General features: G+C 34.6%; 1 protein-coding gene across 1 annotated transcript in view; it reads left to right on the plus strand.

Moving 5' to 3' along the window:
• SCFD1 (sec1 family domain containing 1) overlaps window positions 1-27,398 on the plus strand; it is a 100,276-nt gene that overhangs the window by 48,903 nt on the left and 23,975 nt on the right. Inside the window, exons 15-19 of the mRNA XM_025870218.2 lie at window positions 10,892-10,988; window positions 15,688-15,758; window positions 17,786-17,865; window positions 21,648-21,710; window positions 27,221-27,296. Of these exons, the coding sequence (XP_025726003.1) occupies window positions 10,892-10,988; window positions 15,688-15,758; window positions 17,786-17,865; window positions 21,648-21,710; window positions 27,221-27,296 (387 nt within the window). The remainder of the gene's footprint in view (window positions 1-10,891; window positions 10,989-15,687; window positions 15,759-17,785; window positions 17,866-21,647; window positions 21,711-27,220; window positions 27,297-27,398) is intronic.

The raw sequence follows: 27,398 nt of genomic DNA on the forward strand, positions 1-27,398 counted from the left end.
TGCAATAAAAGTTGAAAAAAAGATAGTGGTGTATTTTAGGTCTTAAGTTAAAAGTCAGTATTTAGAATGTATGTGTGTGTTTTATATTATACACACACACACAAAACACAGGTTTGTGAGGGTTTTTTTGGTCATTCTTTACATTAACTGACTTTGATTAACTGATCACCACTCCCCTATCACAATAGGGAAGAAATTTTACTGTACTAGAAATCAGAACATTTCTCTGGCTGTATTTTTTTAATTCTTTTGAAACAGAGAAAGAGCATAAGCAGGGGAGAGGGGCAGAGGGAGAAGGAGAAGCAGACTCCCCGCTGAGCCAGGAGCCCGATGGGGGGCTGGATCTCAGGACCCAGAGATCATAACTTGACCTGAAGGCAGATGCTTAACCATCTGAGACACCCAGGAGCCCCTCTCTGGCTATATTTTAAATGATCTCAGTATACATACCAAGCGAATGTTCATATGATCTTGATGTCTTTTCAAGGCAGGGGGACAATATATTCTGTAATAGAAAGTCCCCAGTGGATAAGCTATCATTGTCTTTTACCTCTTCTTATCCAAATAAGATGAGTCACTATCAGCACTTGAAATTTTCTTCAATTTTTGACCAAAGGTAGCTCTTAAATGAGTGGAATATCCTTTAACTTCTCACTCACTGTGAATTTCAGGAGACTATTTCCACAACTCTCCAAAAAAAGTGTGAAATTAACTTTCTCTAGCTCTTTGCTCTCACTTCTCTGCCATCTGCTTTTGTGAAGATGAAGCATTGTCACTGAGATCCAGTTATAAAGATTAAATTCAGAGAAATGAAGACTTCTAAGAACATTCAATAAGAAAATAAACAACCTAATTAAAAAATGGGCATAAGATTTAAACAGACTTATCTGAAAAAGGTATATAGATGACAAGTAAGTTTAATCTCAATCATTAGAAAAATGGAAGCAAAAACCACAATGAGACATCCCTACACATCTATTAAAAACGTCTAAAATTAAAAAATCAATCATGCCAACCTTTGGCAAAGATACAGAGGAACTAGAACTTTGATACACTGCTGGTAGAAATATAAAATGGTATATCCACTTTGGAAAATAGTTTCTCAGTTTGTGAAATGTTAAACAGAAACCTATCATTTGTCCAGCCATTCCATTCCTAGGTGTTTACCCAAGGCAAATGAAAGCCTATGTTTATTGTACACAAATATTCACAGCAACTTTGTTGTAATAACCAAAAACTGGAAGCAACTCAGTGTCCACCGACAGCTGAATTGGATAAATAAATTATATCCATAAAATGGAATACTATTCAGCAATAAAAAGGAAGATACTTTGACACATACAACAATATGGATGAATTTCAAATACACTGAGTGAAAGAAGCCACATTAAAGAAGAGTACATAATCTATGATTGCATTTACATTAAATTCATAAAAATGCAAGCTAATCTGTAGTGACAAAGTGCATATCACTGCTTGCCTAGTAACCTGGAGAAGAGTGTTGGAGGGCCAAAAGGGAGGCATTACAAAGGAAACTTTTCTGGGTAATGAATAGTAGGTTCACTGTCTAGATCGTGTTCATGATTTCATGGGTATATATACATACATATGTATGTTATAAATAAAGATGCTATAAATGCCCATGAGAAGGTTTTTGGGTGGATATATTTTTAGCTCCTTTGGATAAATACCAAGGAGTTGGTTGCTGGATCATATGATAATAGTATGTTTAGATTCGTAACAAATCTGCCCACTGCCAAACTGCCTTCCAAAGTGGCTGTGCTATTCTGCATCCCCACCAGCAGTGAATGAGAGTTCTTGTTGCTTCACATCCTTACCAGTATTCAGTGTTGTCAGCGTTGGATTTCAATGATTCTAGTATATGTGTAGTGGTATCACATTGTTTTAATTTGCAGTTCCCTAATGACATATGATGTGGATCATCTTTTCATATACTTACTTGCCATCTGGATCTTCTTTGGTGAGGTGTCTGTTCCCATCTTTGGCCCATTTTTTAACTGGGATATTTTCTTAATGTTGAGTTTTAAGCATTCTCTATATTTTGGGGGAAAATGTCCCCTAGTGGATGTATCTTTTGCAAATATTTTCTCCACGTCTATGGCTTGTCTTCTCATTCTCTTGACGGTATCTTTCACAGAACAGAAGCTTCTCATTTTAACTAAGTCCAGCTTATTTTTTTCTTTCGTGGATCATGCCTTTGGTGTTGTATCTATTAAGTCTTTGCTATACCTAAAGTCATCTAAGTTTTCTCCGATGTTACCTTCTAGGAGTTTTATAGTTTTGAATTTCCCTTTCGGTCTATGATCCATTTTTAGTTAATTTTTGCTAAAGGTAGGGTCTGTGTCTAGATTCATTTTTTTTTCTTTTGCATGTAGATACCCAGTTGTTCCAGCACTGTTTGTTGAAAAGACTGTCCTTCCTCCATTGAATTGCTTTTGCTTTTCTGTGAAAGATAGGTTGACTATATTTGTGTGGGTATATTTCTGCATATCTCTTTTCTGTTCCATTGATATATTTGTCCTACTTTTTGGCTAGTAACACATGGTTAGGTATTGTAGCTATATTTTAAGTCATAAAGTCCTCTATCTTTTTTCTTCTCCTTCAATATTGTTTTGGTTATTCTGGGTCTCCCAGGTCTCCATATAAACCTTAGAATCAGTTTGTTGATATCTACAAAATAACTTGCTGGGAGTTTGATTGAGGTTGTATTGAATCTATAGATCAAGTTAGAAAGAACATGGAATATCTCTCCATTTATTTGGTGGTTCTTTGATTTCTTTAATCAGAGTTTTGTAGCTTTCCTCATACAGATCTTACACGTATTTGGTTAGATTTATAACTCTTTCATTTTTTATTTTTTTGAGTACTAATGAAAATAGTATTTTTTATTTAATTTCAGATTTAAATTGTTCATTGCTAATATATCAGAAAGCAATTGGCTTTTATATATTAGCCTTGTATCCTGCAGCCTTGAAATAATCACTTACTAGTTCCTGGAGTTTTTGTTGTTGTTTCTTTGGCATTTTCTATATAGACAAGCGTGTCGTCTGTGAACAAAGACAGTTTTATTTCTTCTTGCCCAGTCTTTATTCCTTTTATTTCCTTTTCTTGTCTAATTGCATTAGCTAGGACCTTCATTATGTGGTTGAAAGAGTGCAAGAGGGGACATCCTTGCCTTTTTCCTACTGTAGCCGTTGACTTTTGTATATTAACCTTGTATCCTGCACCTGTGATATAGTCGCTTACTAGTTCCAGAAATTTTTGGTTGTTTTTTGAAATTTTCTACATTAACAGTTGTGTCCTCTGCAAATGAATAGTTTTGTTTCTTTTATTCCCAATCTGTATACCTTTGATTTCCTTCTCTTGTTTATTGCATTAGCAAGGGCTTCCCATACGGTGTTAAATAACTAGGAGTGTGAGAGGGGGGCATCCTTGCCTTGTTCCTATCTTAGCTGGAAAGCATCTAGTTTCTCATTATTTGCATTCTATTTTCTGAAACTGATTGTAGAGAACTGTTATAATTTCTGCTTTAAGTGTTAGACAGAATTCATTAGTGAACACATCTAGACTTTATGCTTTCTGTTATGGAAGGTTATTCATTATTGATCAATTTCTTTAATAGATGTAGACGTATTCAGATTATCTGTTTCTCAGTGAGTTTTCATGGATTGTGTCTTTCAAAGAAGTGGTTCATTTCATCTAGATTCTCAGGTTTGTGAGCATAGAATTGTTCAAAATACTCCTTCATCATCCTTTTGATGTCATAGGATCAGTAGTAATGGCCTCTCTTTTATTTCTGATATTTTTCCATTTGTGTTTTCTCTCCTTTTTTCTTAGTTAACCTGGCTAGATATTTATCAATTTTATTGATTTCTTCAAAGAGTCGGCTTTTGGTTCCAGTGATGTTCTCTGTTAATTTTTTTGTTTTTAATTTCACTGATTTCTGCTCTAATTTTTCTTATTTCTTTTCTGGTGCTTACTTTAAATTTAATTTACTCTTCTTTTCCTGGCTACATCTTTTAAGAGTTCAACATATTATTGTTATAAATTAAAACTAAATGCTTCTGAGAGTCATAGTAAAATAAGACTTATTATAGTTTACAAGTGCCATATAAATCTGTTTTTTCCAGAAATATTATAAATAAGGCAGTTTTTGGTATTTCATTATAATAAGGTTGCTAATATTTGTATTTTTAATACTTTTCATCTATAAAGATCGTTTCATATACATTTAAAATTTTTTATTACATAGTTCACTTTAGTCAGAGTTTATTTTTAGAAGTCAATATATAGTATCATTTATAGATTAAAGTTGTTTCTGTATTCTAAAACAGATTTAAGGCAGATTTCACAAATAGCATATAGGACAAAAATAATGAAATAAAAATGGAATAGGTGACATATAGTTATAATGATAATTCTCAAATTTGGCTTTGTATTTTCAGGCAACCAAGATTTAAAAAAAGAGAGAGAGAGATGTGATTAAGTTTAAAAAAAAACAAAACCCTTCTTATCAGAAAGGAGAATTTGTTTTTTATTCTGTTTAAAAACTTTTTATTTATTTATTTTAAGTAAGCTCTACTCCCACTATGGAGCTTGAACTCATGACCCTGAGATCAAGAGTTACATGCTACACTGACTGAGCCAGCCAGGCACCCCTTAAACTTTATTTATTTATTTATTTAAGTATATTTATTTATTTTAAGTATATTTTTTATTCTAAGCAAAGTGTTCCTTAGCATCATATCACAAAATACATTGCTTATATTGGGCATTATCTAGAATAAACTAAGTGATGTAATGGTATAGTATATTAATTTCAGTTACACTCTTGTGTGATTAATTTTAATATAACATAATTTTAATTCTTGTGTAAATTTTAAAATAAAATAATATATAAAATAATATTTTATAGTTGTTTTTTAATATAAAATTAATTCTGTATAGCAACTTTAATGAACGTCAAAGGTATAATATTAAAATATAATTCAGGGGCACCTGGGTGGCTCAGTTGGTTGGGTGTCCAACTCTTGATTTCCACTTAGGTTGTGATCTCAGGGGGATCCAGCCCCACATCCAGCTCCATGCTCAGCAGGGAGACTGCTTGAGGTTCTCTCTCTTCTCCCTCTGCCCTTCCCCGCGTGCACGCCCCTCCCCCCCCCCGCTTGCACCTGCTCATGCAGTCTCTCCCTCTCTAAAATAAATAAAATCTTTTAAAAAATTAAAAAATATATATAATTCAGTGAGGGCAGTTTTAGGAGTTTCCAATGTAATAAGGTCTAAGTTTATAACATTTTAGTATTTGTCTGGAGTGGAAAGATTGCATATTCTTTAAATAATATGTTATTACTTTTTTTCAATTGGGCTTTCGGTAGGAATTTGATAGCAGAGAAGTTGAAGTTGCATATTCTGATTTGGGCCTGAAATGCTAGAAATTCAGTGTTCTTATTTGAGAGAAAAATTCATCTATTTGGAAATGAGATAATCAAGTGGTAAGATTGATAGTCTGTTGTAAAAATTGAGGATCCTAACCAAGTTCCTCACCCTGACAGTGCAATCAATGTCCATCACTGCATAGATGAATTTTATTTAAGATTTCTAAGTCACTCTATCATATGAACAAGTACTCCAGAGTAAATATATTCATCCACTTGTGTTATAGAACACCTTCAAAGATAATTTCATGTATTATCTGGGCTTTGCACCACATAATTTTTTATGATGGCAACCAATTCAGACCCACCAGTATGAAATGCAACAAAATGTACACCTAAATAATGGAAAATATATTAACATGCTATTTTGTTATATCATAAAAAGCAGTTGAGATTTGGAGAATTTGTTCATTACCTTGCAGGGGACAAGGCATATAATAATAAATAAGTAGTCACAAGGAGTTCATATTCTAGTGACAGACCAACTGCAGACTATTACAATACAGCGTACAAGTGCTACCCACCCAGGGGATCAGATATCCAAATATAGCACTAAAAGATGATAGGGATTAAACATGTGAAGAAGAAAGAAAGAACAGGAAAAGCTAGGTTATAAATGATCTTCAACTTAGGTATAGGTTATATTCTAAAAATACAGTCCTAGGGATGCCTCCTGGGTGGCTCAGTCATTAAGCGTCTGCCTTCGGCTCAGGTCATGATCCCACAGTCCTGGGATCAAGCCCTGCATTGGGCTCCCTGCTCCACAGGAAGCCTGCCTCTCCCTCTCGCACTCCCCCTACTTGTATTCCCTCTCTTGCTGTCTCTCTGTCAAATAAATAAATAAAATCTTCAAAAAAATAAAATAAAAATACAGTTTTAAGTTCATCTTAGCTTAGGCTCTACTTTCCTGTAGATAAAATGTGATGTATAGATCCCTATTCTTTCAAACCCTATTTAATTCATGATGTGGAATATTCCTAGTATTGTCTTTGAACTGAGAAGGGTTTATCATCCCCTCTCTTTCCCGTGAGAAGTTGGAGGAGAGGAATATTGAGATTCTTAATAGTAAAAGGAAGTATAACTCTAATCCTTACTTCCTTTTTCTTTTTCTTTTTTTTAAGTTGGGCATGGAGCCCAACACGGGGCTTGAACCCATGACCCTGTGATATCAAGACCTGATCTGAGGTCAAGAGTCGGACACTTAACTGACTGAGCCACCCAGGTGCCCCAACTCTAATCCTTTCTTACCTTTACTTTCACTGCTGACTTGTGCTAGGGGATAGAATTAGGATTTGGAAAAGAGGGAAGGCCAAGAAATACCACTCTAGACTTTTGTCATCAGCAGTCATAGACTGAGGTGAGGAATGAGAATTGGAGCTAGCAGTGAGCAGGGAGCACCAGAATGGTGGTGTTTGTAGCTAGAATGAAAAGAATGGTTAAGAGAAGGAAAAATCCCTCACAGGGAAAAAGGAATTCGTTTCATGCCCTGTACAGTCCATCTGACAAATGTCCCTTGGTAATGGATTTTCAAAAGACAAAATATGAATACCACTTGCACATCCCAGATGACTCTTAAGAGTTCTCCATTATTGTGAGTGAAGGGGCAGGCCAGTTTTTAAAAGTGCCCTCTTTTGTTCCATTTCAAAATAGGCTTTCGCCAGTCAAAAAAGTTGTGTGTGTGTGTGTGTGTGTGTTATGTTAATTTAACATAAATGTTGAGGTAGTGTACTGAAAAGTGAAAAACATCAGGCTGATTTTCCGCTGGTAACTCTGAAATTGGGAGAAAAACACTAGAATTTTTTAAAAATTAGATTCTTCACTTAGCCCTTTTAAAGGGATTTTTGAGAAATTTATGGCTTTCAGAGTTCATATTCACTAGATGTAATTTGTATTCCATGCATAGTCCTTTGGTTTTCTGTAGTATTCCCTTCTTACTATTTATTCTTGGTATTTATTGAAGTTGCCAAAAATCTGTTTATTATCTTGACCTCGTTATTTTGTTTTATATTTTTAATTTGTCTGTTTTCCATGTAGCTGTTGTTATCCAAATTGTATTCTCCTTTGAACTCACATTGTATAAAAATAATGAATCTTTGGGATTACAGAAATTGTTTCTCTTAGTATTTTCCTTTACTTCAAGAAACTGAGAAAGGATCTCTAGATAATATATATATTGGCCAAAATAACCTTTTACCACATATACATAAATTATGTGTATTACCCCAAAAAAACCAAATATGTACTAATTGACAAATATACTTTCTTTCATAAAGCATATACAAAAGAAGCAATAAATTGTACTTGAGGAAAATATAATTTTCCCTACTCTTTATCTGTGGTGTACATTGGAGTCTGACCCGGATTTGAATCTCAACTCTCTACTACTTCTACTCTGGTAACCTTGAATAAATATATGTTTCTGTGTGTCTGTTTCTTCATCTTTAAAATGGGACTAATAATTCCTAGTTCGTAGTGTTACTTGGAGAATTAAATGAGATTATCTAAATTAGTAGTTTTTAAACACTCTCTGGTACTCTAGATCACTGTGGGGACATTTGATGGGTCATTTGTATCTATTTTATGGGGTTCTGCAGAAGATTTGGTTTGAGAGAGAGGGTCCTGAGGTTCTCTGTTTAAAAACATTTGAAAGCCATAGCTGCAAGTAAAGTGCCTTGCACAGATAGAACCTGGACATATGCTAGTTCTCATGCAGGTTAGAAAATCTTGACTTCACTCTTTTCCCTCCTTCATGGGAATCAGTATATTGAAATGCTAAGTTCCTTTTCTTTAACTGCTTTATCGAGGTCTAATTCACATACCATACAGTTCACCTATTTAAAGTGTACGATTTGTTGGTTTTTGGTATATTCACAGAGTTGTACAACCACAGCCAAAATGTACTTTCAGAACATTTCAATCACCTCCGAAAGAAACTCCCTACCCATTATCAATCAAACTAACTTATTTTGGATTCTATTTCCATTGCTTATTAGAACTTTAAATATAAGTAAATTGATATATCAAGAAGAAAGGAAAACAAATCTAATGAGCCATGTTTCTTCACTGATTTGTAGGTACAGACATTAGAGTCCATTATGGCATTTAGCATACTTAATTTTATATATTAAGTCACCAAAGACAGTTCTTTACATTTTTCACTTCTAGAAGTTCATTTGTCTACTTTCATGACTTCTAAAGATAACTACTTGATCTGTGTATGTCCTGCTCTTAGTTGAGAAATTCAACAAATACTTTGTCAAGTACTTGTTATGAGCCACGTGCTATGTTAGACTCCTAGGGTGAAACAGTTAATTAAACAATTTTTAGAAGGGTGGCATGTAAACAAAGGAGAGTAATAAAGTGTGATCATACTATAAAGAGGTATGTAAAGTGCTGATGGTACACATTTAAGAGAGTAATAAATTCTTCCAGCCAAGAAGGAGATTGAGGGAAGGGCAATAAGGGGAAGGAACAGAGGTTGAAGAGAGTTGCAGAGAAGCTCGTCCTTAAAGAATGAATAGAATTCACTGCACAGGTAACAGAGGAGGAATATATTCTTAAAAAGCTAAGAGAATAACCCAAGCCTATGCTTAGAGGACTAAAAGCATACATGATATTTAATGAAAAGTGAGGTATTTGATGTGACTAGAGGAAACTAAATACAGTGAGTAGTTGTGAAACAGAAAAGGTTGACTAGAGCCTGAAAGTCAGCTTAATACCTTATTTTATTACCTTCCCTCCTCTTCTTCCCTGACTTCATTCTACAGATAATTAGCCTTTCCCAGTCTAATATTTCAGTTCACATTAACATAGTTCCTACTGCCATCATCCTAGTTTCCCTGGAGTTATCTTTGACTTTTTTTCACTACTTTGCTTCCCATATCCGTTCACATGTTAATTATTATATATCTGTCTCTTTCTTTCCATTCCCACAGACACTATCATGGTCTCTTTCCTAGGATCTCTTTTCCATTTCTTTTGTCCATTTTTAATATTATATTTTTCCATTCCTAGGACTTCACCTCTTAATCTGTTTTGGTACTGAAGGTAGCTTTAATACAATAGCTAAAATAGTTTCTATTTGAAGATTGTGAAGGGCCAAAAGGTTTATAAGAAGGAAAACTCTTACAGAGTTTATTATGCTCCTATCAGGAGTTGATTGACAAGGGGATTCTCTCTACTGATGTAGAATATATTGTTGAGTTAAAGTAAAGAACAGAAGAGTATAGTATATTCCCTTTGTGTCAGAAAGCTGAAGAATATTAGAATATAGACCCTATTTTCTTACATTTTGCATAAAGGAACTGGACAACTATAGAAGAAATAATTGAAGTAAATATTCATAGGCTTAAGGGTGGAAGAGAAGATGGGTGAGGGCAGGTCTCAAAGTATACTTTCTTATGTTGTTTTGATTTTTAAACTGAGTATTTCATCTATTTAAAATTCTGGCCTTGTGTGCCACTGTGGGGGAGTGGGATTGGAGGACTCTGACTGATTTTCTGTTACCTTATATATGAAATCACTCCTTAGTCTACCATTGAGACTTCTGCTCTCTGATTATGCCATGGTGTGATCCCTTTCACTGAAATGAACTCTGTTCATGTCCCCAAATCACTTTCAAAACTTAAGTCAAAATACATTACTTCCTTCTCTGCAGTTGGTTAACTGTTTATTTCATTCTATCATTTTAGCTTAATATATTTATGTTCTCTGTTTGTTTTGATTCTTCATTGGTATCTCTGAGTATTCTGATTTTATTTCATGAATGATTTCTACTCCCATTTAGATTGTTAACACTTTCAATAGAAATCATATTCTTTTCTCTTTTGTATTATTGAAACATAATTTCGTAGATACTTGATAAAGATGATTTTTATTTACTTTGGAAGATCCTAACATTTTAACTTCTTTTGGATAATTTTAATAAATTTTAAATTAGAAGAGGTATCATAGAGAAAAGCTAAGTTTGACTACTTTTCCATTACCTAAAACTTCAAAGTATAAAGTAGGAAAATTAATGAGGAAAATTAGGTTTATTTAAAAACCATGGAAAATAATTTATTTAGGGTAATTTTCTGTCCAGTTAAAGTGAAAATGTGTGGATTTGCGCACTAAAAAAGTAAACATAACATGACCACTTGACATTAATTTGCATGGAATGCAATATGATTTATATGCTAGTTACTAATTAATAGTAATTGAGATTGGTGTGATTTTTATCTTTGCTAATATATATATAAAGTCAGATATGATAAAATAGTTATTGTTTTTTACATTAAGTATATGATCAAAAGTAAGAAACTTGAAAATAAATTCTATTAGGAAATGAATGTTTTTAAAAATTGATCATAGAAAATTGAAACTTGTAAGCTGAGAGGCCCTTAGTGTGTTTTTATTACTTGATGTAGCCTAATCTAATATTTATTTTGAAACAGGCAAGAAAACTAGATGTATATTTTGAATATGAAGAAAAAATAATGAGCAAAACTACTCTGGATAAATCTCTTCTAGATATAATATCAGACCCTGATGGTATGTACCATAAATTTGAGGTTACTGTTAAGACTCACAGCTGATGAATCCAGCATTTTCAATTTAAGTAAAATCTGAATAGAATTATTTTTTTTTCCTGACAACCCATGCTAATAATGAGATAACTAAATGAGCTATTTTCTGTTGAGAAGTTTGTAGCAAAGCAGTTCCTAAAGTGGAAAAAATGATTTGCATTTTATTTCATTGAACTTTTTTCTCATGGTATTTAAGAACTTGTTATATTCATTTATTTAAAGTGATACATCTGAAGTTCAATTTCTGCTGATTTTAGGAAGATTTGACAATTCAAAGCAGGTGTCTCTAAGTGATACACTTTCTAATTACTTTGGTTTAACCCTAAAGAGTTTCCTAAAAAGATACATCTAAAACTGAATTCTGTTTTAAATATTTAGGGAATTTGCTTTTAAAGAAACTCCTTAATCAGTCCCTTTATATTTACATTTACCTAAGTATTTGTATGTTAGATTTTCTTAAAACAAGATACAATTCTTTGTACTTAGAAAATGTATTATAATTATTGCTTTCAATTATAATGATCATGGGATCTGCATAGGTTTTAGCCTCTAAAATTATCTAAACTTTAGAGATTTGATCATTTCAGAGTAGCTTTCAATTCAAATCTCAGTGCTTTTCCAAAATGAAAAAAGATTATATAAGCTGTTCAGTTTATATTTTGCATACAAGTTATTTAGCTGAATGATGGTTTTTGAGTTAAAGTTTGGTATGAGTTTAAGTTGAAAAATAATAAATTCCAAGTTGTTTGTAATTAGAGATTCTACTCCTAAAAACTTCTAAGAAGCTATAAATATTGCTCACACTTTTAAAAGCTAGATTTGTAGTGAGAACCTAGCATTTTGAAGGTATTTACACTTTTGATCTCTACCCCCAATGTGGGGCTCAAACTCCTGAAAGTATTTACGCTTTGTAATGAAAAAAATGCAAAATATATAAGCCCATCACTTCAGAGATGTTCCTGATTATTTACAATAAGTTTTGAGTAAAGTTGAAGCAAATAAATGTGTTAATAGAAAAACAATCAGAACCTTCCTCTTTTCTTTCCCCTTACTTTCTCAGTTTATTTGTAAAGACATTAAGAATGATGGCAGGGTAAGGTAGACATTCATGCAGAGTGGAAGTCTGGTGCCACTTTAGCCCAGAACAAGATGTTGGAACCTGAGCAGGTTGAGAACGGCAACCACATGTGGGGTAAAGGGAAGGTTGGTGACCTACCATGAAGTGTCAAAGTCCCAGTGAATTTGAGCAGAGTATCCACGTGTGAAAGCATGGTATATAAAAGCCCTAAGAGATTGAGGAAGGCGACTGTACTCAGGAGCAACCCAGCATCGGTCCAAGTGGGGTGAGGAGTGTGGCCAGGCATGTGAGCGAGTCCACTGTAGGAAATCAGAGCCCACATGGAGTGAGAAGGCGTCCATGCAGGCAAGGCGATGGCTGCAGAGGTAGGGTATTTGTTAACATACCACAGGCTGGTTAAGTAAGTGTATATGTCAGATAATACAAAGGGAACTAGGTTTCCTGTTGTCAGAGAAGGAAGGTATAAATATGGAAAGGGAGAAAACTATAGTGAGCCCTGTAATGTTGGACTGGAATTGGAGGCGTCATTGTAGACCTGGGTTTTCACTGTGTATTTGTCAGAGAAATAAATACAGATCTGTGTGTGTACACCTATGTGTATTCCCTGGTCCAGCCAACTAAGCAGGGCTGGGGCAACAATACTCCAGTAGTAAAGATTTTAGCTTATAAATACCATTTTCTGCTAGGACTCATTGGAGAAGTAGTTGATTCCAGGGCTGAGGTAGGAAGAGAAAGTACAAAATGAGCCTAGAACATTTTGTTTGTGTCAGAAAGCAAGTACTCAGAAAGTGATGGGACATGTCAAAGAAACCCAGAAGTCAGCTTGAAGAGGCCCCTAGTGGCCAGATCATGACATCATGAGCATCAAAATAAATAATGATAACATTATAACTCACTGAATGAAATAGGAAGCCATCAGGCCATAGAGATACAGTAAATGAATAAATTGAAGTTTTACAAGATATTTAGTTTCAAATTACCTCCCTACAAAATACAAAGAGAAAAACTAACTTTATAGTGGAGAAGTATGATAGATCCCTTGCTAGGTAATCACAGTGAACATCATAAGTAATGAGACATATTGAAATAATGCCCCACCCAGTAGGATGCAATACAAAGAATATAGTATTTCTCTTGTGATATTCCTGCCAAAGACGTATAACTTGAATCTGATCATGACGAAATATCAAACAAAATTTAATTGTGAGATAGTCTACCAAAACAAAAACAAAAAACCCAGCCTGTAATCTAAAACATCAAGACCATGCAAGTCAAGGAAAGACTGAGGAATTGTTTCATACAGAAGAAGATAACTGTGTGTTGTGTGACAGCTGTATATACCACGTGATTCTGAAATTGATCCTTTTGTCATAAAGGATGTTATAGAGACTGTGGTGAAACTTGAAAGTACATCTGAGGATTAGATGTTAGCAATATATCAATGCTGATTTCCTGATTTTGGTAGTTGTTATATTGAGCTTATTATATTGGAGAATGTCTGACATTTGGGAATGATGGGACAGCAGGTCAACAACTTACTCTCAAATTGTTCAGGGAGATAAAAAGCTTTCTGAATTCTGCTTAAAATTTTCTCTAAGATATATCAGATTACTCAGTAAGAAAACTGACTTTAAAATTGAGAGCAGTTCCAGTGGAAACTTAGGTGTGACAAGAGGAACCAGGCTGCTAGTTGTAGGTTCTAGAGTGCTTGCAGTTGTAAAGGATACATTTTTATAATTTACATTTGATGTCTCTGTGATTAATATCATTATAAGCATCAGGACACTCTCCAACTCTTATCATAGTATTCTTAAAACCCTTAGCAGAAATTTTAAGGGCTTTTATTAACAGTATAGCAGCTATAAAATATGTTTCTTCTTGAAGAAGAGAGTGGGAACTCTCTCTTCTTTAAGGAGAATAAGTGCCTCCTATTCTATTATTAGAAAGGCTATGCTAGATGCTGAGGATATTAAAAATAATAGCAAGGATCTACAAGGCCCCTAAAACTCTGAAGGAGGGGAGCCTTTCTCTTCCATTTTAGGAGTAGTGGTCCCAAGAGCCTGCAGCAAGCCTCATTGCTCTTTTTCTCTTTGTCTTCTGACTGCTTAGTCATAGTTGCAGGAAATGCACAATGGAACAGGTAACTAAAGCCGAAGCTTTTGGGATGGAGCACCAAAACGGGAAAGCCAAGGGAATTGGAAACTACCAGGGAGATTGCAGAGAGGAAGTTGCTCAGGAAAGCAACCTTGTAAAGTTGTTTATGAATTCCTGGGCTCACCCCTGAACTGCACATACGTGAATCAGATCCTAAACAGTATTATTCCAAAGACTGAGAGTTGAAGGGCTAGACAGTTTCCCAGTTCCCACAGAGGCCACTAGATAGTTGGACAGATCCCAGTAGCACTGCAGAAGGTTTTGAAAATATAAATCAGTGATGGAACCACAACCCAGAGAAAGCTGTAGGAACTTTGGCCTGAACCCAACCAGGCTACTTACCTGCTAAACAAAAATAGCAGCTTTCTCCTAGGACTTAAACAAGACCCTGAATTCCATAACCTAATTTTCAAAATGTCCAAGATACAATATTTATTTGTAAATATTAAAACTTTGGAAAAACCCATCATTGATCTTTATTACCATTTTTAGGGAGTAAGGATAATTTGAGAATGGTTATCTGGATTTTGAACCATATAAAAAAATCAATGGTTCATTAGTCATGTTTTGAAAAAGTTTTCCTAGTTTTTATTCTATAATAACATATAACAATTTCAAGATCTTGAGTATTAGGACACACTTTGAAGTGAGAGTGCATATTGTTATTTGTTGGTGGTGAAACTGAGTTATGTCTGACCAGTGCTTTATCACTTTGCACCACAGTACACCCAGTAGCAGAGGGGAGAATAAATGAGTTTCTCTGTACAGTTTTGGGTTCTGGGTAATAGGAGTAGCAGATCAAACCCACTGCAAGCAAGAAATTTCTTTGAAATCTTATGTTTTGTCTTAAACAATTTCAGGCAAATATATTTTGTATTATACAACAGTGTTTATTTTAATATAAATGTATTCTTTTCCCAAATCTTGTGATACAGTACCCTTCAGAAAGAGACATATATATAGTGACCCCACTTTTGAAAAGTACCAAAGTTTTGTAACCCAACACCTAGAATGACCATACAGCTATTTTCCCAGCACAGTCTCATTTTTATATCTGTTGTCCTTACATAATTATTACTGGCATCCCCTTTCCATCTCAGAAGTATCCTGTTTTAGAATTCTGTGATTACCCTACCTGTACCTTTCTTTCTTTCTGAGTTTATATCTAAAAGGTAAATCTCTTACAGACATTTTGAAAGATAGAATGGAGGTACTTCTATATTCCATTCCTTTAATCCCACAGCATTTAATCTTTTTTCCATGTCTGTATTATACATGGTTATAGTTATAGTGCCTATAATCCTGTCAGTTAAATCAAGAACCATATTTTATCTTGTCACGTATCTGTGCCTTAAATTTTTATATACTTGTGTTGACTATAATATTTAACCAGAATTATGAAAGTTTTTTTTATTTATATTCCCCTATGTAGCAGGAACTCCAGAAGATAAAATGAGGCTGTTTCTTATTTATTATATAAGTGCACAGCAAGCACCCTCTGAGGTATGTCCTATTTGTTCAGTTATTGTGCAAAAGGAGAAATACTTGTTTGTTTCAAAAATAGAAGACCAGATCACTATGGCCAAAAACTACCTCATTCCTTTCTTTAATAGAAAACAGTTTGTTAAGCCTGGTTCTATTTACTACTGAGTTTTATAGCAATATTTATTGTCACTAAGAGAACTATCCACTCATGAAATGTCTGACCACTTTTAAATTGTTGGAATATGAATTGGATTCAAATGGCCAAAATTCTTATTTCTGGAAAATAGCTATTGTAAACTAAGTTAACCAAGTTTGCTATGCTTTTTGAAGCATTGGTCTTATTTCTCATTATGTGATAATCCTAAAAACTCTTGTTTCTTTGAGTTATAGCCACTAATGTTTTCCAATGAATTTATCTTTAACCCAAAGTAAAAATTTGGTAATATATTTTTATAAATTTGGTAATATTTTAAGGTTATTAAAAACTAATGTTCGTTATAGAATATAAGGAGTCAGTTGTAGGAAAATACCCAGAGTTCCAAAAAGTTATGTAAATATTATAATTTAATTTAATGAGATTAAACTTCGGATTTGTATCTGTCATATGATTCATATAAAAATAAAGTTGACATTTTTTGTTTTGCATTCAAATAACTTTTATATCAATAAATTTCAGAATGATTGGAAAATGACAAATTTTCCTTTCTAGAAGATTTTTTTTTCTCACTGGAAGAGTGGATTGTGGGTAATTTTGTTGTTTTCTTTTTCTGTCATAGGCCATCATTTGCTTTTGAAGAAAAAAATTTTTAAGTATATATAGGTAATTGATTTTGAAGGCAAATGGTGATTTTGGTATCAGTGTTGTTGCTGGGTTAGAGATCTGCTAACTCTAATGTTAACTCAGTGAAATTTTAATGGATGAGCAACAAGCATAAGAATTTTACAGATGACATCTAGAATGATATAATTGTTGTAAACTTCTTTCCTTCGCTGGTAGCATTTATTTTTAAAAGCCTAGTAGATCTTAACACTTCTTTTGGTCAAAAATCTTGGGTGTGTTAAAACAGTAAGCTAAACCCAATATTTGCTTTAGGCCAATTCTGCTTTATTTTGGGCATATAGCTTTTATTTTAATTCAGTAAGAAAGTGTGGTTTTCTTTTCAGAAATATCTCACACTTGTATTTTTGGGGATTCTTACAGGCATATATATATATATATATATATGTAAAGGATTATAGCCTAGTTATAATATTTTCTTAAGAACTTAGATTTTAAAACTTAATTTCATATTCCCTTAATTTGACCACATTATTTTATTTTTATTTATTTTTGGTAAAGACCATGTCTTTTCATAAGTTTAAGTGATCATTAAGAGGCTTAAAGCAAATTATGACTACTGATGTCAGCCTGATAGCCCCAAAAATGCAAAGTAGTAAACATCTCTGGTTGAAGGTGAGCTTTAAATTTGTCTTGTAAAATTTTTATGATGGAGTCACTAAGATGATAGTCTCTTATAAAGTACAGGAATTCAACTACACTTACTCATCAGGAAGCAAAAATAGCAAGAAAGAGAAAACAACAGTTTAAAAAGTGTAAGACACCTGATACTCAGTTAATGAATTTGGACCACGAAAGTGCGTATGAGAGGGGAAAACCTGAATCTGCATTTCCCCTCAGTCAGTGTCATGTCACAATGTCCCCTTGTGTTTCTGGTTTTAAAATATTTTTAATCAAATCAAATGTTTCATTTGGTGCTTATCCCAAGGAAAGGTAGTCTGTTTCTAAAATGGAGAAAAAAACTGGCTCTGTTGGACTCAATGAGGGATGACAAAATACTAGATAGGTGATTTGGGAGCCTTTCATTAGATGTGATTTTTGTCTCAGGTGCTCACAGACTCACTTAAAATATGACTCCACTCTACTTGGGTGCCTAGAACTTAAACTCATGCCTTTGGTCTACTTTTTGATTAATAATAACAAACAAAGTGGTCTTCTCTTTCACAAAAGTAAAATTTTTTATGATACCATTCTTTGCTTATTTCAGGCTGATTTGGAGCAATACAAAAAAGCTTTAATTGATGCAGGATGCAACCTTAATCCCTTACAATATATCAAACAGTGGAAGTAAGTTTTGTTTTCTTCTTATATAAGAGAGTACAATGGAAGTAGAGTTCCCAAGAAAATGGGAGTGTTACCAAGAAAATTTAACAATACCTTTTTTTTTTTTCCAGTGGCATAAATATTTCCCTATCTGGCCCTCCCTGTCCACAACTTAAAATTACATAAAATGGTGATAACTTTCTTTCCTAGACAAGTTTATATTTCCTTCATTGATTAGATAAGAACACCAAAGACTGAAAAGTTTGGGTCAAATGTCTCAAAAACATTAAAAGAAAATTTTAATTTCACTGGTAGAGAAATGCAGATTAGCACAGGGCAAAGATTTAGTAAAGTGCTGTGCCAAGGATATAGGCAGCTTAACTGGTGCATTGAAATTCTGCCAATAAAAATATAGATTGTCACAATTTTTTGCTAGATGGTATAAAAATAAAAAAAATCTTTGACCGCACACTTCTGCTCATAAGAATTTATCCCAAAGAAGTAATTGGTGTTGTAAAATCTTAGAAGCAACCAACCTAAATGTCCTACAGTGGGCATTTCCATAAAATAGAATACAATTGAAAGTTAAAAATCATGTTATAGAAGACTTATTTAATAACACTGGAAAATGTATATGTTATATGATAAAGTGAAAAAGTTTATAACACTATTGATTTCATTGATTCCTCTTCTCTATGCCTAGGGGTTCTCCTAGACATTGGAAATACAATAGCGAACATGTGGAAGGCCCCTATGCTCACTGAATTTACATGGAGGGAACAATAAATCAACGAATAAGCAAAAAATGAACAGAATAATACACTAAGTGATATAAAGAAAATAACACCAAATGATAAGATTTTTTTTTAAGATTTTATTTAAATTCAAGTTAGTTAACTTTAGTGTATTAAGTTTCTGGGGTAGAATTTAGTGATTCATCAGTTGCATATAACACCCAGTGCTCATTACATCAAGTGCCCTCCTTAAGGCCCATCACCCAGTTACGCCATCCTCCTACTCACTTCCCCTCCAGCAACCCTCAGTTTTTCTCTATAGTTAAGAGCCTTTTATGGTTTGCCACCCTCTCTGTTCTTATCTTATTCTATTTTTCCTTCCCTTCCTCTATGTTCATCAGTTTTGTTTCTTAAATTCCACATAGGAGCGCAAGTGATAAGATCTTAACTTGGGGGTGAGAGTTAAATTTGTCGAGAAGATCAGGAAAAGTCTTTGAGTAGGTGGTATGTGAGCTAAACTTAGATGACAGTTTTTACAGTATGATCTCTATTATCTATACATTTATCCATCCATCTCTGTGTGTGTATGTATGTATGAACATATACATATCATTACATAGCTGAAATGACATACATTAAAATGTTAATAGTGGGTAATTCCATGTAGTAGAATTTTTTTATTTTGTGTACTTATCTTTATTTTCCAAATTTTCTACAACAAACATTACCATCACAATATTTCTTAAAATAATTAATACTACAAGATTGAATATGCTTTCCAAGCTCAACTGTATTAAGAAATGTGCCAAGTTGTTATCAGGAGTTATCGCTGACTTTTTGAGTTTGACTGCTTTTTATTATCTGTACTTTTGTTTGCTTTTTCAGATGTTTTTTTAATGAGGTTTTTTTTTAAAATTTTATTTTTTTTATCTTTTTTTTTTTTTTTTTGATAGAGACAAAGCAAGAGAGGGAACACAAGCTAGGGGAGTGGGAGAGGGAGAAGCAGGCTTCCTGCCGAGCAGGGAGCCCGATGCGGGATTCGATCCCAGGGCCCTGGGATCATGACCTGAGCCAAAGGCAGACGCCTAATGACTGAGCCACCCAGGCGCCCCTTAAGATTTTATTTTTAAGTAATCTCTACACCAAACATGGGTCTCAAACTTATAACCCAGGGATCAAGAATCACACACTCCATTGACTGGAGTGTCAGCCAGACACCCCTCTTTTTTTTTTTTTTTAAGTAATCTCTGCCCCCAATGTGGGGCTCGAACTCATGACCCCAAGATCAAGAGTCACATGCTGTACTGACTAAGCCAGCCAGACAGACCTCTGCTTTTTCAAATTTCTTTCATTTGACTGTGTTCTTGCAATAAGAAAAACATACAAATGTCTGTTTAAAAAGAGAAACTGAAAACTGCCTTTTCCAATTTTTATATACATACCCTTTACACATTTGGCTGTGTGGCATATTGTCATTGTTTTTTTACATTATGATTTGTCTGGAACTCCTTAATCAAACATTTGTTATAAGAAGAAAGTCAGTCTTGGGCATCATTTTATATGGTTATAAAATATTGAATTTCTAACAGTTTTTTTTTCAAAGAAAATTTTAGAGAACTCAGGTATAAAGTAAAACTTTGCCTGTAATCTCATCATCCAGAGCCTACAACTAAACTTTAGTGTATATCTTTTTATATGCACATTACATGTATTTTTTAAGACTTGGAAATCATTATTATAGATACAGTTTTATATTCTAGTTTTTCCATTAACTTTCATTACCAGTTCTTTTTCTTAAATAGTGGTTTTTTAAATTTTCTTCAGTGGTGGTATTTAGTGTTTGCATAATGTTCAGCCATAAAAATGTACCATTATATATCTAGTGAAAAATAAATATTGGTTGAAGGCAGAAATTCTAATCTACTTCTGAAAACATTTGATTCACGTCCTCCTTTCTGAACAAGATTGTGATTTTTGTCCAGATTGAAACAGAGTATTTTTAGCATCTCAACTCTCACATCTTAGTGATTCTCATTCCTTTTTTACTCTCATGAAATTTTCTCACATGTAGACTTTTTTCTTTTACAGAAACAGTTGAAATAGTTAGGAATTATTGTAATAGGATATTGAGTCACATAAAAATATTTATGGTATGCTGTTAAAATGTTATAGAACAAGTATTTACAATATGATATCAATTTTGTTTTTAAAAGTCTGTATGTTATATATACATATATCCAAAGATTAGAAGAATCTACACACAAATCCTAATAGTGATCCTCAAAGTGGTAGGGTTCTTTTGGGAGCATTCTGTTTTCTGGATTCTCTACCGTGAACATATTCTCAGAAGACAAATATTTTTAAAAACACATCTAAGTGCCACATCTTTTTGCCCAGCCTTCAAGAATTCTGTAGTTTAGTTAAATAGATTCTGGACATTTAGAAAGATTTGAAAATAAATGATATGCAATTAAGTATAAAAGTGTGTGTTGTAGAATGTAACTCTTAAAAGGAAAAATGATTGGGTAGTAGAATTAAAATAATGTTAATGAAGAAAGGGGTTTTGAGCTGAGTCTTAAAAGGAAATGCACAATTTCTGTTGGAGAAGAAAGCAGTCAGTTTATCCCCCTCAAAGGACAGCATGAGTAAAGCTATGTGTCTGGGGATGAGGGAGTATGGAATGTGGGGAACGGTAAAGAGACTTAATCAATACATGATTGTTCTCTTAAGGCAGCAAGTCTGTTTCATGTTAAGGATCAGATATAATAAAAGGAAAAAAATCTTAAAGTTTTGGAAATGAATGCATTTGTGTTTTTTTTAAGAATCTCAGTGTTTCAGTACTAATTGTACTGTACTTGGGTGTCATTTTACATGATTAAAAATCATATAATCAGTATCTGTATACTTGTTCCAGTGCTAATTGTACTGAAACATTGTATTAGTTGAAAAATTATTACTATTTTCAGAAAATATCTGCATAGTAAAAGTTATAGTCAATAGAGTTTTTAATTCTGTGATGCTGAATGTTAGCTCTGATAATCAACTTTTTAATATAACTTTTTTATTTCATAGGGCTTTTGCCAAGATGGCCTCAGCTCCTGCCAGCTATGGTAACACTACCACTAAACCAATGGGGTAAGTATTTTTAATAATTCTGATTGAATAAGTCTGGTACTCCAGACCATAATTAGACTCCCATGCCTTAAAAACACACTGACACTTTGGTTTTCGGGGGGTTTGGGGGTTTTTTTATTTTAATTTTTTTTTAAGATTTATTTTAGAGAGAGTGAGCAGGGGGCAGGGCAGTGGGAGAGAATCTTCAAGCAGACTCCCCGATAAGCAGGGAGCCTGAGCTGAAACCAAGAGTCAGACGCTTAACCAACTGAGCCACCCAGGCGCCCAGAAACACACTGACACTTTGTATTCAGAATGTTTTCATTGTGCTGTGAATGTCAACATGCTTTTGCCTTCCTTAAGTTTAAATTCTCATTTTAAAATATAAGTTAATATATTTTACATGGTATGAGCTGTTGGCTTCTGCTTCCTTCTTAAAACATATTTTTCATTTTCAGAAGTTATATGAAGGTTAAAACTATTCTTTTATCATTGTTGATAAGTAATATAGATTTGGAGCTAGGCACTCAAGACTTAGCTTCAAGATAGACCTAGGTATACTGTTAAATGACAAGGAGGAAGTCCCCAGAGGTGGGTCTGACTTCTGATTCCAGAGAATCCTATATTGTGCATGATTTTCAAAGTAGCTGAGCAAGGTAATTCTAACTACTCTTTTTTATACCATACTTATTTCAAATTCCTTAATTTTTAGAACGGGAAAACAGTTTTATTCTAGCCTCACCCTGAGCTTCTGGTTTTAATGAAACAATTTGCAAAAAGCAAAAACACTCAGCCTAAGGCAGAACCTTGTAAATGCTTGATAAGATGAATCCAGCTAGCCTCACCTTCGTGCAGTGCTATGTAGGTTAGCACTCAGAGCTGCCTGGTACTAGGGAATTGCCTCTGAACTCTTTATTCCAACAAAGATTACTTTCTCTTGTTTCTATTAAAGAAAGGATTTTCCATCTTGTCCAGCTCTTCATTTCAGAGAGGAGTAAGGACAAGATCGGGAAAAGGAAATTTATTTGGAAAATTTCTTTTATCTATTTAATAGACTTTCCAGTTTCATGTCTTAAAATCTTAAGTGAATATTAAAAGCCTATTAGGTTTCTTATGGATTTCGTACTTGAGAATTTTAATAAATGTGTTTTAGGAAAATCTTGATTTGAAGGATATTCCTAGCCTTCTGATATCATAATACAGGAATACCATTCTATCCCACAAAGCATCCCTTGATCCGAAGTGAGAGACTAAGCCACAAATGTAAACCCAATGTAGCAGGTCATTTGTTGGTGTTATTTTTGTTGTTAAAAATTCAGACAATAAACATTTCTTCAGAATTGAGGTAAAACTCACTAAGTATGTTGTGCTTCACATTTTTATATGATAGATTTTATGTATTCTGGGGGGATCGTATAACACAGGACTGGATCTAGCTGCTGTGATTTAGAGAAAATAGTAACTTTTGACATACTCGTAATACTTAACACTCATACATATTTTCAACTTGTTAGTGTGTTTTGCATTCCTAAAACAAGTTATCTTATTTACTGTCTTCAATTTTGTTATTTTAGTATTAAGGCAATCAGGAAAGCAGGGAATTCTCTTCAAATTATAATTTGCCTAAAAACTATAGGCAGGGGTGCCTGGGTTGCTCAGTCATTGAGCATCTGCCTTCAGCTCAGGTCATGATCTCAGGGTCCTGGGATCGAGCCCCACATCAGGCTCTCTGCCTGATGGGAAGCCTGCTTCTCCCTTTCCCACTCCCCCTGCTGTGTTCCCTCTCTCGCTGTCTCTATCAAATAAATAAATAAAATCTTTAAAAAATAAATAAATAAAAACTATAGGCATACCTCAGAGATATTGTGGGTTCAGTTCCAGACCATTGCAGTAAAGTGAATATTGCAATAAAGCAACTTGAAATTAATTTTTTGGTTTCCCATGCATGTAAATTATATTTGCACAATACTGTAGTCACTTAAAGGTGTCAATGCATATTGTCAAAAAAATGTACGTATTTAAAAATAACTTATTGCCAAAAAATGTTAACCATCTGAACTTTCATCGAGTCATAATCTTTTCGATGGTGGAGGGTCTTGCCTTGATGTTGATGGTTGCTGACGGGTCGGGGTGGTGGTTCCTGAAGTTTGGGGTGACTGTGGCAATTTCTTACAATAAGATTACAGTGAGGCTTGTTGCATCCATGGATTCTTTTTTTTTTTTTTTTTAAGATTTTATTTATTTATTTGAGAGAGAGAGAATGAGAGATAGAGAGCATGAGAGGGAAGAGGTTCAGAGGGAGAAGCAGACTCCCCGCTCAGCAGGGAGCCTGACGTGGGACTCGATCCCGGGACTCCAGGATCATGACGTGGGACTCGATCCCGGGACTCCAGGATCATGACCTGAGCCGAGATTCTTCCTTCACAGTTTCTTTGTGGCAATGCATTGGGCTTGATAATTTTACCTGTAGTAGAACTTCTTTCAAAATTGGGGTCAGTCCTTCAAACCCTGCCACTGCTTTATCAACAAAATTTATGGAATATTCTAAATCCTTTGTCATCATTTCAGCAGTCTTCACAGCATCTTCATCAGGAGTAGATTCAGTCTCAAGAAACTACTTTCTTTGCTCATCTGTAAGCAACAACTCCTTACTCATTCAAGTTGTATCATGAGATTACAGCAACTCAGTCACATCTTGAGGCTCTACTTCTAATTCTAGTTCTCTGTTTCTACCACATCTGCAGTGACTTCCTCCACTGAAGTCCCGAACCCCTCTAAGTCACCTAGCAGGGTTGGAATCACCTTATTCCATACTTTTGCTCATGTTGATATTTTGACTTCTTCCCATGAATCGCGAATGTTCTTAGTGGCATCTAGAATAGTAAAACCTTGAAGGTTTTCAGTTTAGTTTGCTCAGATCCATCAGAGGAATCATTATATGTGGCAGCTATAGCCTTAAGAAATATATTTCTTAAATAAGAAAATTTGAAAGTCAGAATCACTCCTTGATCCATAGGCTACAGAATGGATAGTTTGTTAGCAGGCTTGAAAACAACATTAATTTCATTGTTTATCTCCATCGCACCTCTTAGGTGACCAGGTGTATTGTCAATGAGCAGTAATATTTGGAAAGGAATCTTTTTTTCTGAGCAGTAGGTTTCAACAATGGGCCTAAATACTCAGTAAATCATGCAAACAGATGTGCTGTCATCCAGGTTTTTTTGTTCCATTTCTGGAGCACAAGTAGATTCAGCATAATCTTAAGGGATAATTCCTAGGGATTTTCAGAATGGTAAATGAGCGATGGCTACAATTTAAAGTCATCAGCTGCATTAGCCCATAATAAGAGAGTCAGCCTGTCCTTGAAGTTTTGAAGCCAAGCCTTGAATTCTCCTAGCTGTGAGAGTCCTAGATGGCATCTTCTTCCAGTAGAAGTCCTATTTTGTCTCTATTGAAAAACTGTTGTTTAGTGTACCCCCTTCATTCATTACCTTAGCTAAATCTGGATAACTTGCTTCGACATCAACACTTGCTGCTTCATCTTGCACTTACCTTATAGAGATGACTTCCTTTCTTGAACCTTATGAACCAGCCTCTGCTAGCTTCAGACTTCTCTTCTGTAGCTTCCTCACCTCTCTCAGCCTTCATAGAATTGAAGAGAGTTAGGGCCTTGCTCTGGATTAGACTTTGGCTGGAGGGAATTTTGTGGCTGATTTGATCTTCTGTCCAGATTACACAAACCTTTTCCATATCAGTAATAAGTCTGTTTTGCTTTCTTATTCATGTGTTCACTGGAATAGCATTTTTAATTTCCTTCAAGAACTTTTCCTTTGCGTTCACAACTTGGCTAACTGGCATAAGAGGCCTAGCTTTCGGCCTTTCTCAGCTTTCAACATGCCTTCTTCCTCACTAAATTAGTTGTTGCTTTTGATTTAAAGTGAGAGACGTGCTCTTTTTCGTGGTGCCCGGAGGTGGTAGGCTGCTTCAGGATGCGGCTGAACATGTCTTTCCCAGCTACTGGCTGCCAGAAACTCATTGAAATGGATGATAAACACAAACTTCACCTCTTTTATGAGAAGTGTTGGCCACAGAAGTTGCTGCTGATGCTCTGGGTGAAGAAAGATTACGTGGTCTGAGTCAGTGGTGGCAATGACAAGGCTTCCCAGTAAAAAAAAGTGTCTTGACCCATGGCCATGTCTGCCTGCTGCTGAATAAGGAACATTCCTGAGGTCTGGAGAAAGACCAACGAGGACTGAAGAAAGAAAGCACAAATCTGTCTGAGGTTGCATTGTGAATGCCAATCTCAATGTTCTCAACTTGGTCATTGTGAAAAGGGGGGGGGGAAGGGATATTCCTGGACTCACTGATATCCCTGGGCATCATTGCGTGGGGCCCAAACAAGCTAGCAGAATCTGCAAACTTTTCAGTGTCTGTAAAGATGATGTCCACCAGTATGTTCTAAGAAAGCCCTTAAAGAAGGTAGGAAACCAGGAACCAAAGCATCCAAGATTTAACATCTTGTTACTCCACATGTCCTCCAACACAAGCATCGGCATATTGCTCTGAAGAAACAGTGTACTAAGAAAAGCAAGGAAGAAGCTACAGAATATGCTAGACTTTTGGCCAAGAGAATGAAGGAGGCCAAAGAAGAACACCAGGACCAGATTGCCAAGGGATGGAGGCTGTCCTCTCTGAGAGCTTCTACCTCTGAGTCTGAATCCAGTCAAAAAGGAGATTGTCTAAGAGTAACAAATAAATAAGATCAGACATCAAAAAAATAAAGTGAGAGACATGTAATTCTTCCTTTCCACCTGAACACTTAGAGGCCATTATAGGGTTATTAATTGGCCTAATTTTAATATTGTGTGTCAGGGAATAGGAAGGCCCAAGGAGAGGGAGAGAGACAAGGGAACAGGCAGTTGATAGAGCATTCAGAACACACCCAGCATTTATCAGTTAAGTTTGCTGTCTTACATGGGTGAGGCTTGTGGCACCCCGAAACAATTACAGTAGTAACATCAAAGACCACTGATTACAGATCACCATAGCCAATACAGTAATAGTGAAAACGTTTGAAATATTGTGAGAGTAACCAAAATGTAACACAGGGACATGAAGTGAGCAAATGCTGATGGAGAAATGGTGCCAATAGACTTGTTAATGCAAGGTTTCCATAGACCTTCAATTTGTTTAAAAAAACCACTATCTGCAAAGTGCACTATACTGAAGCAAGATAAAACGAGGTATGCCTATATAGCTAAGACTAAGCAATTAAAATGTTTAATTTGAAGACAGCTTTTATTTTTATATTTTATGAATAATTATTAGAGTATTTTATCACCTTTATTGTTAGATAAAATTACAGCAATGATGTATATGAAAGCAAAAATTCTCAGGTCACTTCTGTTTAGTGAGAATAAAAGTGGTAGGTACAGTGAGCATCAGCAGGTCATGTATAATCAGGCAAATATTTTATCTGTAACAAATTGGAAAGATAATTTATACTTTGTGTGATCTTTTTTTGTCCCTAGTCTCTTATCACGAGTCATGAATACAGGATCACAGTTTGTTATGGAAGGAGTGAAGAACCTGGTATTGAAACAGCAAGTGAGTATACTTATTAGAAAACATTCTGGTAACTTTTTTTTTAAGATTTTATTTATTTGAGGGCGCCTGGGTGGCTCAGTTGGTTAAGCAACTGCCTTTGGC

Source organism: Callorhinus ursinus, unplaced genomic scaffold (assembly GCF_003265705.2).
Source record: "Callorhinus ursinus isolate GAN/ISIS: 27379988/994484 unplaced genomic scaffold, GSC_fseal_2.0 scaffold8, whole genome shotgun sequence".
Classification (NCBI taxonomy): Eukaryota; Metazoa; Chordata; class Mammalia; order Carnivora; family Otariidae; genus Callorhinus; species Callorhinus ursinus.